This window comes from Rhopalosiphum padi, chromosome 3, assembly GCF_020882245.1.
Source record: "Rhopalosiphum padi isolate XX-2018 chromosome 3, ASM2088224v1, whole genome shotgun sequence".
Lineage (NCBI taxonomy): Eukaryota > Metazoa > Arthropoda > Insecta > Hemiptera > Aphididae > Rhopalosiphum > Rhopalosiphum padi.
This window is the reverse complement of record NC_083599.1, coordinates 75,245,352-75,260,148: the sequence shown is the minus strand read 5'-3', so window position 1 is coordinate 75,260,148 and position 14,797 is coordinate 75,245,352. Positions and strand designations below refer to the sequence as shown.

At 27.9% G+C, this 14,797-nt stretch overlaps 2 protein-coding genes across 5 annotated transcripts; one reads left to right on the top strand and one right to left on the bottom strand.

Annotated features, from left to right (window-relative positions):
* Window positions 1-2,748: 2,748 nt before the first annotated feature.
* Window positions 2,749-5,419, top strand: LOC132927726 (KRAB-A domain-containing protein 2-like). 4 transcript variants are annotated; one of them, XM_060992314.1, is made up of 4 exons: window positions 2,749-3,315; window positions 3,531-3,567; window positions 3,641-4,904; window positions 4,971-5,419. In XM_060992314.1, exons 3-4 carry the CDS (start codon window positions 3,789-3,791, stop codon window positions 5,262-5,264), a joined length of 1,410 nt encoding a protein of 469 aa, XP_060848297.1. In that variant the 5' UTR covers window positions 2,749-3,315; window positions 3,531-3,567; window positions 3,641-3,788; the 3' UTR covers window positions 5,265-5,419. The 4 variants fall into 4 exon arrangements, with proteins under 4 accessions (XP_060848297.1, XP_060848295.1, XP_060848294.1 ...); XM_060992312.1 differs by having other exon boundaries at window positions 3,531-4,904; XM_060992311.1 differs by having other exon boundaries at window positions 2,749-3,567.
* A 5,842-nt stretch (window positions 5,420-11,261) lies between these two features.
* Window positions 11,262-14,082, bottom strand: LOC132927743 (uncharacterized). The gene is made up of 3 exons (XM_060992331.1): window positions 13,755-14,082; window positions 13,443-13,642; window positions 11,262-13,199 (listed from the first exon to the last, which is right to left on the bottom strand). The coding sequence occupies exons 2-3, from the start codon at window positions 13,639-13,641 to the stop codon at window positions 11,530-11,532; spliced, it is 1,869 nt and encodes a 622-aa protein (XP_060848314.1). The 5' UTR covers window position 13,642; window positions 13,755-14,082; the 3' UTR covers window positions 11,262-11,529.
* Between the last annotated feature and the right edge of the window lie 715 nt (window positions 14,083-14,797).

Here is a 14,797-nt window from a genome sequence, read left to right as displayed (position 1 = left end):
ACTGTAAGGCATCTAACAGTACAGAATCGGCCATTACTATTGTCTAATGCATGATTTATCTGTATATTTTAAAATCAATGCTATATATTTTTATAAATTTTAAAAGAGCAACATTTTATTAAAAAAACATTGTAAATGTGAAGAATAGGCAGAATAGCTGCTTTGATGTACAATCTTCAAACATCAGGATGGATCCAATTTCAAATGACAGATTTTTACAAGTTTCATTTGCTACATTTGATACCATACATGGAGTAAATTTATCAAGAAGATTCTGAATACTCAACCACTAAAATAAAAAAATATGATAAATATATATATATTTAATGTAACTGTATCTATAACCATTAATCATAATTATTTCTTATTTAGATTGGAGTCTCTTAAATACTGTATATTGAAATAATCCAAATAGCTCTAATACAAGAACAAATTGGCTTGGATATAATTTCAAAAGCGTACTTTTAAAATTTAGTATACTAAAAAAGGTTTACCAACGTATAAACAAATTAAAAACATTAAATAATAACTAAACCCAATAAATACTTACATATTTAAATGACCATTTTGAATAATTTTGCTATTTATTCATTATTCCATACCACTATAATTTCTTTACTCAGATTGCCATGTGTATCACAAATTTTAGCAATGTTAAGTCGTATAGGTTTCTTGTTAACACTCCATCTGGATAAAATTCTTAAAATTCTTTTAGATGAGTTCATACAGTATCACTCTGCACTATTTTCAAAACTGATATAATAATAATAATAAATAACAGGTAATGATTATGATGGAAAAGTAATATTTCACTATATTAACATATATTACATATTTATATATATATATATGTAGGTATAATGGTATGAAACACTATTACAGTGTTTGTATTTTATTATTATAATATACATATCTATGGTAGACGCATTATCACTAGATAATTTTGCACACAACAAGTTATATAATTTGATTTAATTAATAAAATCGAAAATAATAAGTAGTTATGTTTTTCATAGGTATCATAATATAATATTTTATAATACTGTTAAATTTATAAAAAATAAAATTAAGAAATGCATATTAAAAAATAATATTAATAAATCAAACTAAAGAAAAAAACAGAAGGAAATATATGCTATAATTTAAAATGTATTTTATGTATTAATTAATTTAAAATATATATTACAATGAATGTACGCAATTGGTGAATGCTGACAGTTACCGGATAAATAATGTCGCAGTACACCAAAGTCATTGCTGAATGTTGACATATTGATTAAATTTGTATTTTAGTTAAACATTCATTAGTGAATGTCGAAATTAATACAACGATTAGTAAATGTTGATAATGTCCATAATATTTTATCTAATTTAGGGATAACAGAAGAGTAAGTAACTTAACCTCAGATGATTAAATAATTGCAATAAAAGTACAAAAATATTACATGTATGTAATTGTTATACAGTATTGGAGTTCAAAGGTAAACAAATTAAAAAACACTCAGAAAAGGCATTGTTGTAAAGCCTTTAATAAGCTCAAAGTTGAATTTCCGATATCAAATAGATCTTGTTGATATTCAAACATATTAATATATAAACGTTGGAGAAACTATCTGTATTCAAGTTCTAGATGTTGATCGTAGTAAAATGGATCTCCAAAATATTTTAGCTGTAGTACTAGTATTATTAGATAAAGTAGATAATGATTTTTATAAATTAGGTACCAAAAATGATATTATAAATCAATTATACACTAGCAATCAGTTTTCAATGTGTAAAGAAAATTTAATATCAATTACTGGTGCACAAAGGGATCAACAAATTTCCTTAAAGCAAGCACCTGCATCAAATTCACCTCAAAAAGTTAGATTGTAGAAATTTTGGAATTTTATGTAGTACACAATGTCATGACAGTTTATGTCAATGTTAACATAAAATAACAGTTAATGTTATAATGAGTAGAATAATTTTCCCCATTTTTTTAAAAATAATAGTTTTTGTATAGTAAAATAATCATAATTTAAATAATACAAATATATATAATAATTTATTATTAATTAATAATAATAATAATTTGTTGTTTCTATTTTCTATTATATATTTAAGTATTCAACTATAGTATTATACTATAACAATATGTGCGAATACCTATGTTAACATTAACCAAAACTATATATGTCATATAAGACTTATATGTCAGCATTGACCAAAATTCTGATGAAAATGTATAAATTATTATAATTTTTTAACATTCACCAATTGCGGACATTTATAGTAACATATATACATACAAATTGCCCATGATATTTGTCCATATATGTATAATAAACACTCGAGTGACGATAACTCAAATTTTTTTTTATTCTTCTATAAATATAAATTAATATCAATTCAAGTTAGATATCTCAAAGCTAATTTTTATCTCCCTTCAACTTCGAGTTATTGCGATTCGACTGTCTATGTATACAATTTATTTATACATACGTTATATAAATATTATATTTGTATATGTTACCGGCAGTATGGATAATCCGGTGTTTTGTGAAATGCCTAGGCATTATATAAAATGCCAAAAATCACTCGGAAATATGCACAATACGAACTTTGCCTAGGTATTATGTATAATGCCAGAAGTGAAATAGGAAATATGATCAAAATAAACAAAATTGGGTATCGACTATTACTAGAGCGCGGTTTTTTGCAAGGATTGTTTTTTATTTATTTAAAATTTACAAATTAATTAATAATAAAAATCTATTATCTTCAATCAATCTATTATAATTTATAAAGATAACTGACAAAAATCCAAAAATGTGAAAAGAAAAAAATATGCAATTGCATAGAAATCTGCGCTTTACCTATTCAGTATTCACCAACGACTTTACTTATCGTTTATTGTAAATGCGTGTGCCGGCCGCCGCGTGATGATTTGACACAATAAAGATAAGAATCTTAATCTTTATTGCATCAGATTCATACCCTACTATAAAAATAATAATTCTGACGAACTATATTGAACATATTTTTATTATTTTATCGTCATTTTCGTATCTCGTCGCGGTGTGAACTAAATTGAACATTCTTACTTTTATTATTTTATCGTCATTCTCGTTTCTCGTAGCAGTGTGGCATTATTATGGATACGATTAATATGAAGTCAAATTTTTATAACGAACTACATAAAAACCGTAAAAATTTGGCTAATAATACTAGTTTTTTGTCTGATGAAAAATATAACGAATTGATAGAAATTATTGCAGAACTTAAAACTGGACGTAAGAAAAAAGAGCCTAAAGACTTCCGTTTAATCAAAAGGTAAGAAATTCATATTAGAAAAAAATACTTAAATTCAGGGCTTAAATTTAAAAAAAAATATATTGTTTTTTCGTAATATTAACCGAGGGCTGGGGCTGGGATTTTGATGCAATGTCATCTTTTTTTCTGGTGTTTTGAAATTATTTTTTTATTCGTTAAGTATTTAAGTAATTAATTATTTAAATACTTAACGAATAACTTTCGATACTTTTTAGTGCATAGAAATCCGCGCCTTGAAGCCCTGTATATAAAGTACTTTTATAAAATACAGCCATCTATTTTTTTATTTAGATTTATTTTAATTGATTTATTTCTGTTATCGTAGGTATGATATACTGGTTGTACAAGGAAAAACGAAACTTATATTCCCTGTAAAAGATGACAATGTTGTTCTGTATTATGTGCCAACCAGTGAGCTATTTGATATATTGCAAGCCACACATGTATCAATAGGACATGGTGGGCGTGATCGAATGATCAAAGAACTTGGTAATAAATATAAAAATATAACACGTAGTGATATAGAGACATTTTTGCATTTTTGTGAACCATGTCAACAAAAACAAAAAGGCTCGAAAAAAGGAGTGGTAGTTAAACCAATAATATCTCCAGACTTTAATTCCCGATGCCAAGTTGATTTAATAGACTTCCAGTCTCATCCTGATGGAAAATTTAAATTTATTATGGTGTACCAGGATCACCTCACTAAATTTGTTGTTCTCAAGCCCCTCGAATTTAAACGGGCTGAAGAGGTAGCCTATAATATTATAGATATTTTTACGTTGCTTGGAGCTCCTACTATTTTGCAGTCTGATAATGGACGAGAATTTTCAAACCAAATAGTGTCTAATTTAAGAAACATGTGGCCCGAATTAAAAATAGTACATGGCAAACCGAGGCACAGTCAATCTCAAGGTAGTGTAGAACGTGCAAATCAGGATATTGAAAATATGTTGACAACGTGGATGCAAGATGAAAAAAACCGACACTGGAGCGAAGGACTTCGATTCATCCAGCTTATGAAAAACCGAGCTTATCATTCTGGTATTAAAATGTCTCCATATGAAGCTTTATTTGGCTGCAAAATTAAAATTGGTCTAAACACTTCAAATTTACCACACGATGTAATAAGTACGATAGAAAATGAAGAACAGTTAGCTGAATTAATTACAGAACAGTCACAAAAAGTCGAAAATGAAGTATCAGCTGACACAGAACATATCACAGAACAACCACAAAATATTGAAAATGAAGTATCAGCTGACACAGAACATATCACAGAACAACCACAAAATATTGAAAATGAAGTAACAGAAACAGAAAAAATTACAGAACAACCACAAAACATCGAAAATGAAGCATTACATACAGAACAACAATTAGCTACAACTATCAAATTAAATAACGAAAACGCCAATATCATGCGAACTAGAGCCAAAGAAAATCTGGAAAATCAAGCAAAAAAAATGATGGCGTGGTCGGATAAGAAGCTATTACCGGTGGCAATTCATTCAACTGTACGTGTTCCAGTTCCTGAGGTAGATAAAGGACGTTTAGATGCAAGAAGTATACTGGCAATTGTTTTAGAAGTAATAAATAAGTTTAAAAATTATGCATTTAATAATAATAACTATAAGATATTTTATTTTTTTTAGGTGACAAGTGATGGTTTTTATCGATTAGGAACTCGGGATGGAATTCTGAAGCAGTTATATGCCAGAAGTCAGTTTACAGTATGTCAGAAAAAGCTACTACAAATTGACGAGGTTCCAATAGAGACAGAAGTGGCATTACGAACAGTCGCAAAGGAACAGTCCACAGGAACTGGCCAAGGATTTTTTAAATGTATTTGTAAGACCAAGTGCCAAAATAAAAAGTGCATTTGCCTTAAAAATAATGTTTTGTGCACTTCAAAATGTCATTTTTCTACAACATGTTGTAATAAGTAGCTATTAGTTTAAGTAAAATGTATAAATAATATTACTTAATAAAATAATATAATACAATAATAATAATAATATCAATGTATGAAAATATAGTAATAGATAAAAATTAAAAATTAATATAATGTTTTAACAGATTATGAAAAATTGTTTGTTACTTTGCCTAAAAAGAAATTGGCATTTTACATAATGCCTAGGTATTTTATAAAATACCTAGGTTATATGTAAAATAATATTAAACATTATATGTTTTATTTATATTGCTTAAAATGGGTCAGCAATATGCATAAAGCCTAGGTAGTTTGCAAAATACCTGAATTGTCTATATTGCCGGTAACATATATAACAGAGGTGTAGTTGAACTCCCATAATTCCAACAGTAGGCCGAATGGGTTAAGGCAGTGCTTCTCAATCTTTTAAGTACCACGGCCCAAATTTACCTTGTAAAATCTTTCGCGACCCACATGGTTTCACTTCTCAAAAAGTAGTTATAAAAAACAAAATTTGTGTTATATAAATATGTATAAATTTGTAATACATATTTAGTATTTTCTAGGTTTATAACCAATTTATTTTTGTCAATGCGTACTTTTAATAATGAGGTGTATGCGAAATATGTGCATGTTTTCTATTATGGTTAATAACAGCATTGATATCATAATTCAAAAAATTGTTCACGACCCACTAAAAATTGACTGACGACCCACCAGTGGTCCACGACCCACACTTTGAGAAACGATGGGTTAAGGTGTCATTTAAAGAGTGGTGAACCCGCCCAAGGTATCTATCAAAACTTTTTTGCAGTTTTTTTTTAAGAGTATTTTCTTTTTGGCAAAACAGCGTTTGCCGGGTCAGCTAGTTTATTGTAATGAGTTAAAAATAAGGTATGTTCTAATTTAATATTAGTATATGAAAATTAATATATTGTATATATCATTACATCTTACAAAACATTTATCTATGTGACCTTTGATAGTATATTATTTATCTACTTAATCCTAAATGTGAATGTAACATTAAATTATATTTAATTTATTATTTAATAATGTTATATTATATATATCATTACATCTTACAAAGGATTTATTTATATGACCTTTGATATATTTATTTACTTAATCCTAAATGTAAATGTTAAATTAAATTATATATAATTGGTATTTTTAAATTGTTAAATGTTAAAATAAAATACATTTATTTAACTAATTAATTATATATTCAGTGGTGTTCTCATTTATTTTTTTGAGAGTACCTATACTCTATCATCAAATATTCAAATATAAACATTTAATACGAATATTTTAAGATCTAGAGGAGTAAAGCCGGTAAAGAGTGTGTCAATAATATAGAAAAAATTGAGATTGAGAGCAGTGGCGGATTTTCAAAATTTTTCTGGGGGGGTCCTAAAAATAATATGTATTTCAAATGTATTATTTTTATTTTTATAAAAACAAATGGTTTATATTATATTATGTTTATGCAGTATATATACTATATTCAAAAAAAAATTAAAAACTGTTTTGTTGCAGAATTAACTGATATCATAATTATTATAAGTTAAGGACGAAGACGAAGTTGCTAAATCATACATAGATTTTTTTGCACTAATATCAGTAACATCATTAGGTGAAAGTGGTCTTTTAGTTGATACATTTTCTTTAAAGGTACTAGTTTGATTAACATTTGAAATTTGAATAGGTAAAAAAATTTTTTTAATAATTTAGTTTTTAGACGACATTTTATTGAAATAAGTTTTTTTTAACTTTTAAATAAGTTCGTACTCACTTATGATTTTCTGTATAATATATGCTATTGCGTTATTACAGTGTCAGTGTTAGTGTCAATTAATTGTCGACGGTCAACTAATCTATACATTTTAGTAGTAGGTATAAAATAACAGAAGACAGAAGTAGTGTTATAATAATATTGTCCTCTATAGTAGAAAAATACGCAGATAAACTCACTATCGCAATACAAAAGAATATCGGGAATGATCAATGAACGTGTTGTCGCCAACATTGGCATACAGTCTTTCGGCGGGGTTTTCGTTCTGTCAATTTCGTGTTGAGGTATCGGTTCGTATCGTGTGGCACCGCGGTGCGGTTGACAACAACTGTTGTGTGATAACCACGGATATAGATACGTATCTATATCCGTGGTGATAACCGTCCGGTGCGTGCGTGCGGCCGTTATCTTGTTTTCGTTTAAAATGTTTTTCGTTATTTCGTGTCATGTGTGTGCGGTTGAAATAAATTCGGCGCCTTAATATTCACTACTATTTAATATTAAAGCCGAGTGCGGCTACAGTTGGTACAGGCAGTAAGGCCTTGGGCTGGGGCTATATATGGCATATTCCGCCGCGTTTTCCGTCGAATTCAAGATTCATTGTCTTATATCGGAGTAACTATTATACACGATGGGCGTAATACGCCGCGTTTTCATCCGAATACGCCATGTATAACCCCGGCCTAATGTACATCATAAAAAATTTGAGTACTGTAGAACACATTCTGTGATGTTAGTGTAAATTAGAGTATAGTTAATATTAGAGTAAATTTACCTATTATCAAATTTATAGGCAAGAATATTAGAAAATGACATAGGCTGCTTTTATTGATATTATAATTTTAAAGTGAATTATAGCTATGTAAAATATTACAACTTTTAAATTTTCATAATCTAGTAGGTTTCCTGATAGTTACCTAGTAGGCATGTACCTTTATGTGTCCATGTATAAATAACTAATTTTATAATTTATTGTATTATTAAATTTACATTAATTAATTAATTATTGTTGTGTTGCATTACATCATTGCTGATAGAAACCTATTCACTAATATATTGGATTAAATATAAATTCTTTCTATCTATTTTTTTTAGATGAATAATCAATATAATAATAAGATAGGTGATATCACCGATCATCTAAACTTTAAGCACAATTTACTATCAATAATAACAATAGGTACTCGATGACAGTGTATGACGATAATGTCAGATGTACAAATAGAAATAAATACATCGTTTAAATTAATTAATTATTAAAAATCTACAAAAAAGGTTTTATGTATTTTAAAACAACTGGAAATAGTACATTTTATGTTACTTTAATTTCGTTTGTTATTATGTATATATATTTATAATATAGTGCAAACTGAAATAATATGAATATAGTTCGCTTTGTCAAAATATTAGGAGTTGGTGCGTTTTATCTCATTTTTATTATAGGAAATAGTACGATTTGAAATGTCACCTTTCATTTTTCATATACGCCGCCAATGATTTACTTTTATTTATACGTATTAACGTAAATACTTAACCAAATACCTACAAATTTTTTTTTATGTATAATTTACGAATAAAACACACTGTCACATTAATATTTATGTACTATTATATTAGTGAAAAATTATTTGTTTTTAAAAGTTATTTGGTTAAGTTGGTGAACTATTAAAAGTCCTATATACCTAATATAATTCAAAGTGAATTTTTAAATATAGTTAATGGTAAATATTTTACTAAACTTAGAAGTAGGTACTATATTATATTTCTTTATAAAATGTGTTGTGAGTTTATAAATAAAAGATATACCTTGATTTTTTATTTTATCTGAGTGTTATACTGCTGGGTAATTATTCTTTTTTTTCATCACTCATATCTTTATATTGTAACTGTTATTACAGATTATATATTTGTCTTATAAATGTTAAAAAAAAATTTAATGACATTATTTGCAATTGAAAAGTAAATGTGACAATTATTTTTCGTAGAAATTCTAAGTTCAAATTTGTACTAAATTACTTATTTAAACGATAAATAACGATTTTTATTATATCGTTATAATTTAAAAACAGTATTCGTGGAAACTTAAAACTTTTACGTATATTATATTTTTATTTTTCAACTTATTTTTGCTGTGTTAAGGTACCTACTCGTACATAAGTTGATATTTTATAGTTTAAATATTATAATATATAAATATATAATAATAATGATAATAATAATATATTTATAAATGTAACACGATAAAAATAATAATATGTAATTTAGTATTCATACTGTAAGCAAACCATGTACTATTATATTAATTATCCTGTGTACGCATGCACTTAGCGTTGCTAAAATGTGCCCGTATTCTTTTACGGAACTTAAATTTCTATTAGACGACGTTTATATGTAAGCGACTATATATTTATACACGCGTTATTATTTCTTGGGTATCCACTATCCTTATCGAGCAAAACTTACTATTATATTTACATTAAATTCGTCTAGACAGCTAATGTGTATTTGACACACCCATGGAAACGTGATGGCAGTAAAACAGGAATTTTAAACAATTAAATTTAATTTCCAGTGAAAAACGCAATATATAAGTATGTTGTCCTCACGAATAAAATGTACAAAAATATTTCATTAAAACCGTATCTACGCCAAAAAAATATTTTATCCAAAAAGAATACAATAATGAACACAGTTGGCTATTTTTTCCTCTGATTGATTATCTATATGGGCACCGTTAAACAATATATTAGTCCTCGGTTATTATAAATCAAAAAACAATTTTTTAAAGCTGAAAGAATATTTAACTAAACGATAAATCCTTAAAAAAGATTGAAAATCTTTTTGAAAAAAAAAGAATATCGTTAATAGAATATTTTCAATTGAAAATTGAAGTAAAATATTAATATTTTAATATTAATAAAAACACGAGCTTAATCTTTTTATAAGTTGTATAGTTTATTATTTTAGTTATTATTATTTCTGTATATATATTAGTCATAGTGTAATTTTAAGTACTATCTACCACTGGGCCTAGGCCCGTTTTATTCAATTATTTAATTATTTGAATAAACATAATTATTATTATTATTATTATATTACTAAGAAGACGCTAAGTATACCCGCATATGTTGTCTCCGTCTTACAAATGTAAGACATGGCAAAAACTGTTTTGAGAAAAAACCGAGAAGGCTACAGTAATAACTAATAACTAATAACTAAAAAAAAAAAAACTTGCATCACATAAAAAGGAGAACTTTGGCTGTAAAATATCGTTTTTATTTTTTAAATATTGTAACTAAAAAAAAAGTTATACAAGTTCAAGAATAATGGATTTTGAAACAAGAAGACATTTTTTCGTATAAGTAATATTAAAAAAATAAAAACGATATTTCACAGATAATATTCTTAACTATATTATATATCAATTTGGCGGCTCGTAGTAGTTTAGCACAGGAGTGTGATGAAAAAATTTAAGAACTATAATACATCACACAAAAAATTAAAATGATAAAATAATAATTTAAAATTAAACACGTCGCGCGTCGTTGCCGTCCGATTTGAGCGACAAAATTCACCACACATCATAAGCTTCTATAGTCGCCGCGTCATCGTGATTCGTGATAATCTTATTATTACTTTATTACTCGTATATTAATATTATATCTATAGTTTATACGGGAAACCGATATTTTTATGTGCGATTCAAAATGTCGCACAAGCTGCAGCGTTGCATAGGCCTATATAGCTATCCAGTATGGCAGTATCCATATACACGTATAATAACATCGCGAGTTCGTAACGATATTCTAATAAATTATGAAAATAATTTTAATAATAATTAAAAATATATTTAAGGGGATCGGTGGCGGACATTTATTTTAGCCAAAACATCCAATTGTTAATGTATAATATACTATGTACTAAAATATGTACCTATTTATTTTGTAAATAATATATTTGTACTATAAATTCTTAATTTTTGTAGGGAGTGCGACATATGTACGAGCCGCCACTGCTTTCACTACAGTCTGAGTGCACACTTAGAAAATTGCAGTCGATTCAATACTAAATGGTGTTAACTGTTAATATTAGGGGAACATGGGGCAAACTGGGGACGCTAATGTCTGTAAGCCTGTAATTTACTTAATAATCAATTTTTCTCTTTCAAATTTTTTTTACTCAATCTATAAGTCATAGTTATTAATTAGGCATTTATAATGAAAGTAAAAAATTATTTTTTTTATTAAGTATAAAAGGATGTAAAAAATTTACAGTTTGCCCCACTTTGCCCCACACGTGGGGCAAAGTGGGGACACCAAAAAAAAATCATTTAAATTTTATTTATTTAAATTAATTTTCCAACAAAACAAATTATTTATAAAAAAAAACATAAACATACTTAAATGTATACTTAACTTAACTTCACTTAAAGGAAATAAACATATAAATTGTAACTTTTTAAATACAATAAAACTAAAAAACAATTTTAGGAACAAAATTCACAATTGAACATTGTTTCAAAATCTTCTTCGATTCCAGCACAAAGACAATGAGCCCATTTTTTACACTGTCCACACTGAATCCACCCATCAACTGAAGTCGAGTAAGGCTCATCACAATACAAACACTTGTCATCATCTTCGTTGGTTTTAGTTTTTTTACTAAGGTTTTTCCTTGTTCTAGAATTTTTTTTTTTGCCGAACGATAAAGAACGTTTTACTTGTCTGGGTGTTGCACTTAATATGTTAGCAGCTAATAGATCATTTTTGTAAGGAGATTCTGTGAGAATTGCTGTTTTCCCTCTTCTCCTAGATATTCGTGCAGCGGTTTTATTACTTTTAGGAATAGGTTGAATTTCTTCAGGAGATAAAGCAAAAAATGATTTTTTAACTGATTTTTCAGCACCTGCTGACCAATGAGAACATCCTGGTGAACTATGCTGTGTTAGAGAAAGAGTTGAGTCATTATTTTGTTGTCCAATAGGATTTGAAATTGCAATATGAATGATGGGTAGACTATTATTTGTTTGTATGATTGGAGTTAACACTTCTGGTTGAATTGGGAGCTCATCGTTTGAAATATTTTGTTGATCTGTTACTGAAACGTTTAAATCAATGTCAGTAGCAGCACTAGCAAGGAAGTCATGTTCTTTAAATATGTTGGCATCTACTGGCCAAATGCCAGTTGCTCTAAAGCCACTGATAGCTGTTGTCATAGTTGATGCTTTTAAATATGCTTTACCAAAAAGCGATGCGATCTGAAACTGTGTGACTACTCTGTGGTCTTTAGCGTGCTCCCTAAGCCATTTCTTAACTTCATCACTGTAATATAAGCTAAGTGGTTTCATAAAAGCTACATCTAATGGTTGAAGTCTATGCGTGCAGTGAGGTGGAAAGCAAAGCAATATAACACCAGCATCTCTGGCTTTATCTATAAGTTCTAATGATTTAGTATGGGTAGCATGGCCATCTAATAAAAGTAAAACCTTATGGGTCTTAGATGCTCTAGAAAAAATTACAAATTTATCAAACCATTTAAGAAATAAATCAGTTTGTATCCATCCACTTGGATGAACTTCAGCCCATGCTCCAGGTGGTCCACCATCTATAAGTTCTGGTTTGTTTCTTACACGAGGAAAAATAAGCATTGGAGGCATATATGACCCATCAGCACCCATGCATATTTCAGCTGTTATCGTCTGGCCCCTTTCAGCAGACGTTATCGTTCCTACTTGTCGACGGCCACGGCATGCAATAACTTTACTATGAGATTTTGGAACACAAGTTATCCCAGTCTCATCAACGTTGAATATTTGTGAAGCTGTTAGTTTATTTTTATCCACCACTTCAGTTAACAAAGCAAAAAACTTACCAACTGCAACCTGATTGAAGCCTGATGCTCTAGCAGCTGACGTAGCTTCAGGTTGACGTAATGATAAATCTGAATGTCGCTTCATAAAGCCATACAACCAGTCTACTCCTGCTAAATCATCTTTACAAAATGTATGGCTTATATTATTTTTTACTGCTAATTGGTATGCTAAACTTCTCAACTCTACTGAAGTCAAACCAAATAAACGTGCTTCCATAGTCTTTATATACTCTACTAATTGTACCTCCTGCTCCTGAGTAAACACCGTTTTGAACCTTCCAAGAGCTATAAAATTATAAATTCAACTTCATTAATTTAACTTATTTATTCTTATTATACTTATTATACTTAATTATTCCATATTTCAATTTTAAATATAGATTTATTCTAAATGTTTGATAAAGTTTCAAAAGAAAAATTGAAATAAATTTAATATAAATTATTATTTTATTACCTTAAACATATGGAACCAACATTTTAAATTACTTTATTGTGTTTACTATGTTATTATAAATAAAAATAGGTTACCTTTTGTGCTAGCTTCAGCTAAATTATCAGTTGCTGCAAATTGTTTTACTCTTCTTTCTAGAGTAGTTTGAGGAACACCAAAAGATAATGCAGCTTTTCTGAATCCCATCTCTTTATTATTATATGCTAATATTGCAGACTTCATAGAGTCTTCAGACCATGAATGTTGGTTGGTTTTTCTTTTATAATGCCTAACCATTCTGAATTCATAGAATTTAAATTTAATAAAATTTGAAATATGGGGCAAAGTGGGGACGTCCCCACTTTGCCCCAGACAGGTGTAAACCACATTGCCCCAATTGATTAACTTACCTAGAGCCTTTGATTTGATTGTATTCAAATATTTAAATTGAAATAATTAAATTAAAACATTAAATCAATAACACGCACGTTTTAATAAAAAAAAAATTATTAAAAACGGATCACAACATAATTTAATAGATCAATAACAAATTATCAAATTTTATTATCAAGTAAATGATTACAGGCATATGTACAGTTTTTCATCGATTAATCGCAAAATAATCGATAGTTTGATTCAAAACTCTTATCACACAATCTGAGACGACCAAGGAAGCCATAAATCTAATAATATTATCAATGTTATACATTAATACCTAGATATTACGATGTCCCCACTTTGCCCCGGTACCCCACTTTGCCCCATGTTCCCCTATACACATTTGCACGTTATTTTCCAGCTTAGACGAGTTTGGTGTTGATACAACACCAACACGTCTGCACTTAAACGTCAAGTGTAGAATAAACACTTAATTAATTCGTTTTGACCATAGTCATAGTATATTGTTAAAATAACAACAACTTATGTTAAAATATAGTATTATAACAGTCACATTAACTTTGAAACAATTAGTTACTACTATAGTTAAATGTAGAAATAGCAACTATTAAATGTTAAAAATAGTCCATAAGGTGTAAATTTGAAATTTGAAGATTGTTGTAGAAATAACACTAATAAATAGTTATGTAATTTGTATCAACAAAAGCTAAATTAACTCTAGAATTTATTATCAAATTGTTAAAATAACAACAACCTGATGATAAATCAAATCCATCATTAGTGTAGTCCCAGTATAATTATAATTATAATATATGTGCACTGATATATATAGAAAAAAGGATTTAGTCCATTCAACCAGTATACAGCATATCTCCATTATATAATATTATACATATTACATTTAGTATAGGTATATAATATATATTATATATTCATAATATGAATACTTGCATTTTTGACAACACAAATCAAGCCATAAATAAAAAATTAACAGTTTACTTTATTCCATATAGATAAATAAGTACATAAGCATATATAATTTTTCAAATTAACA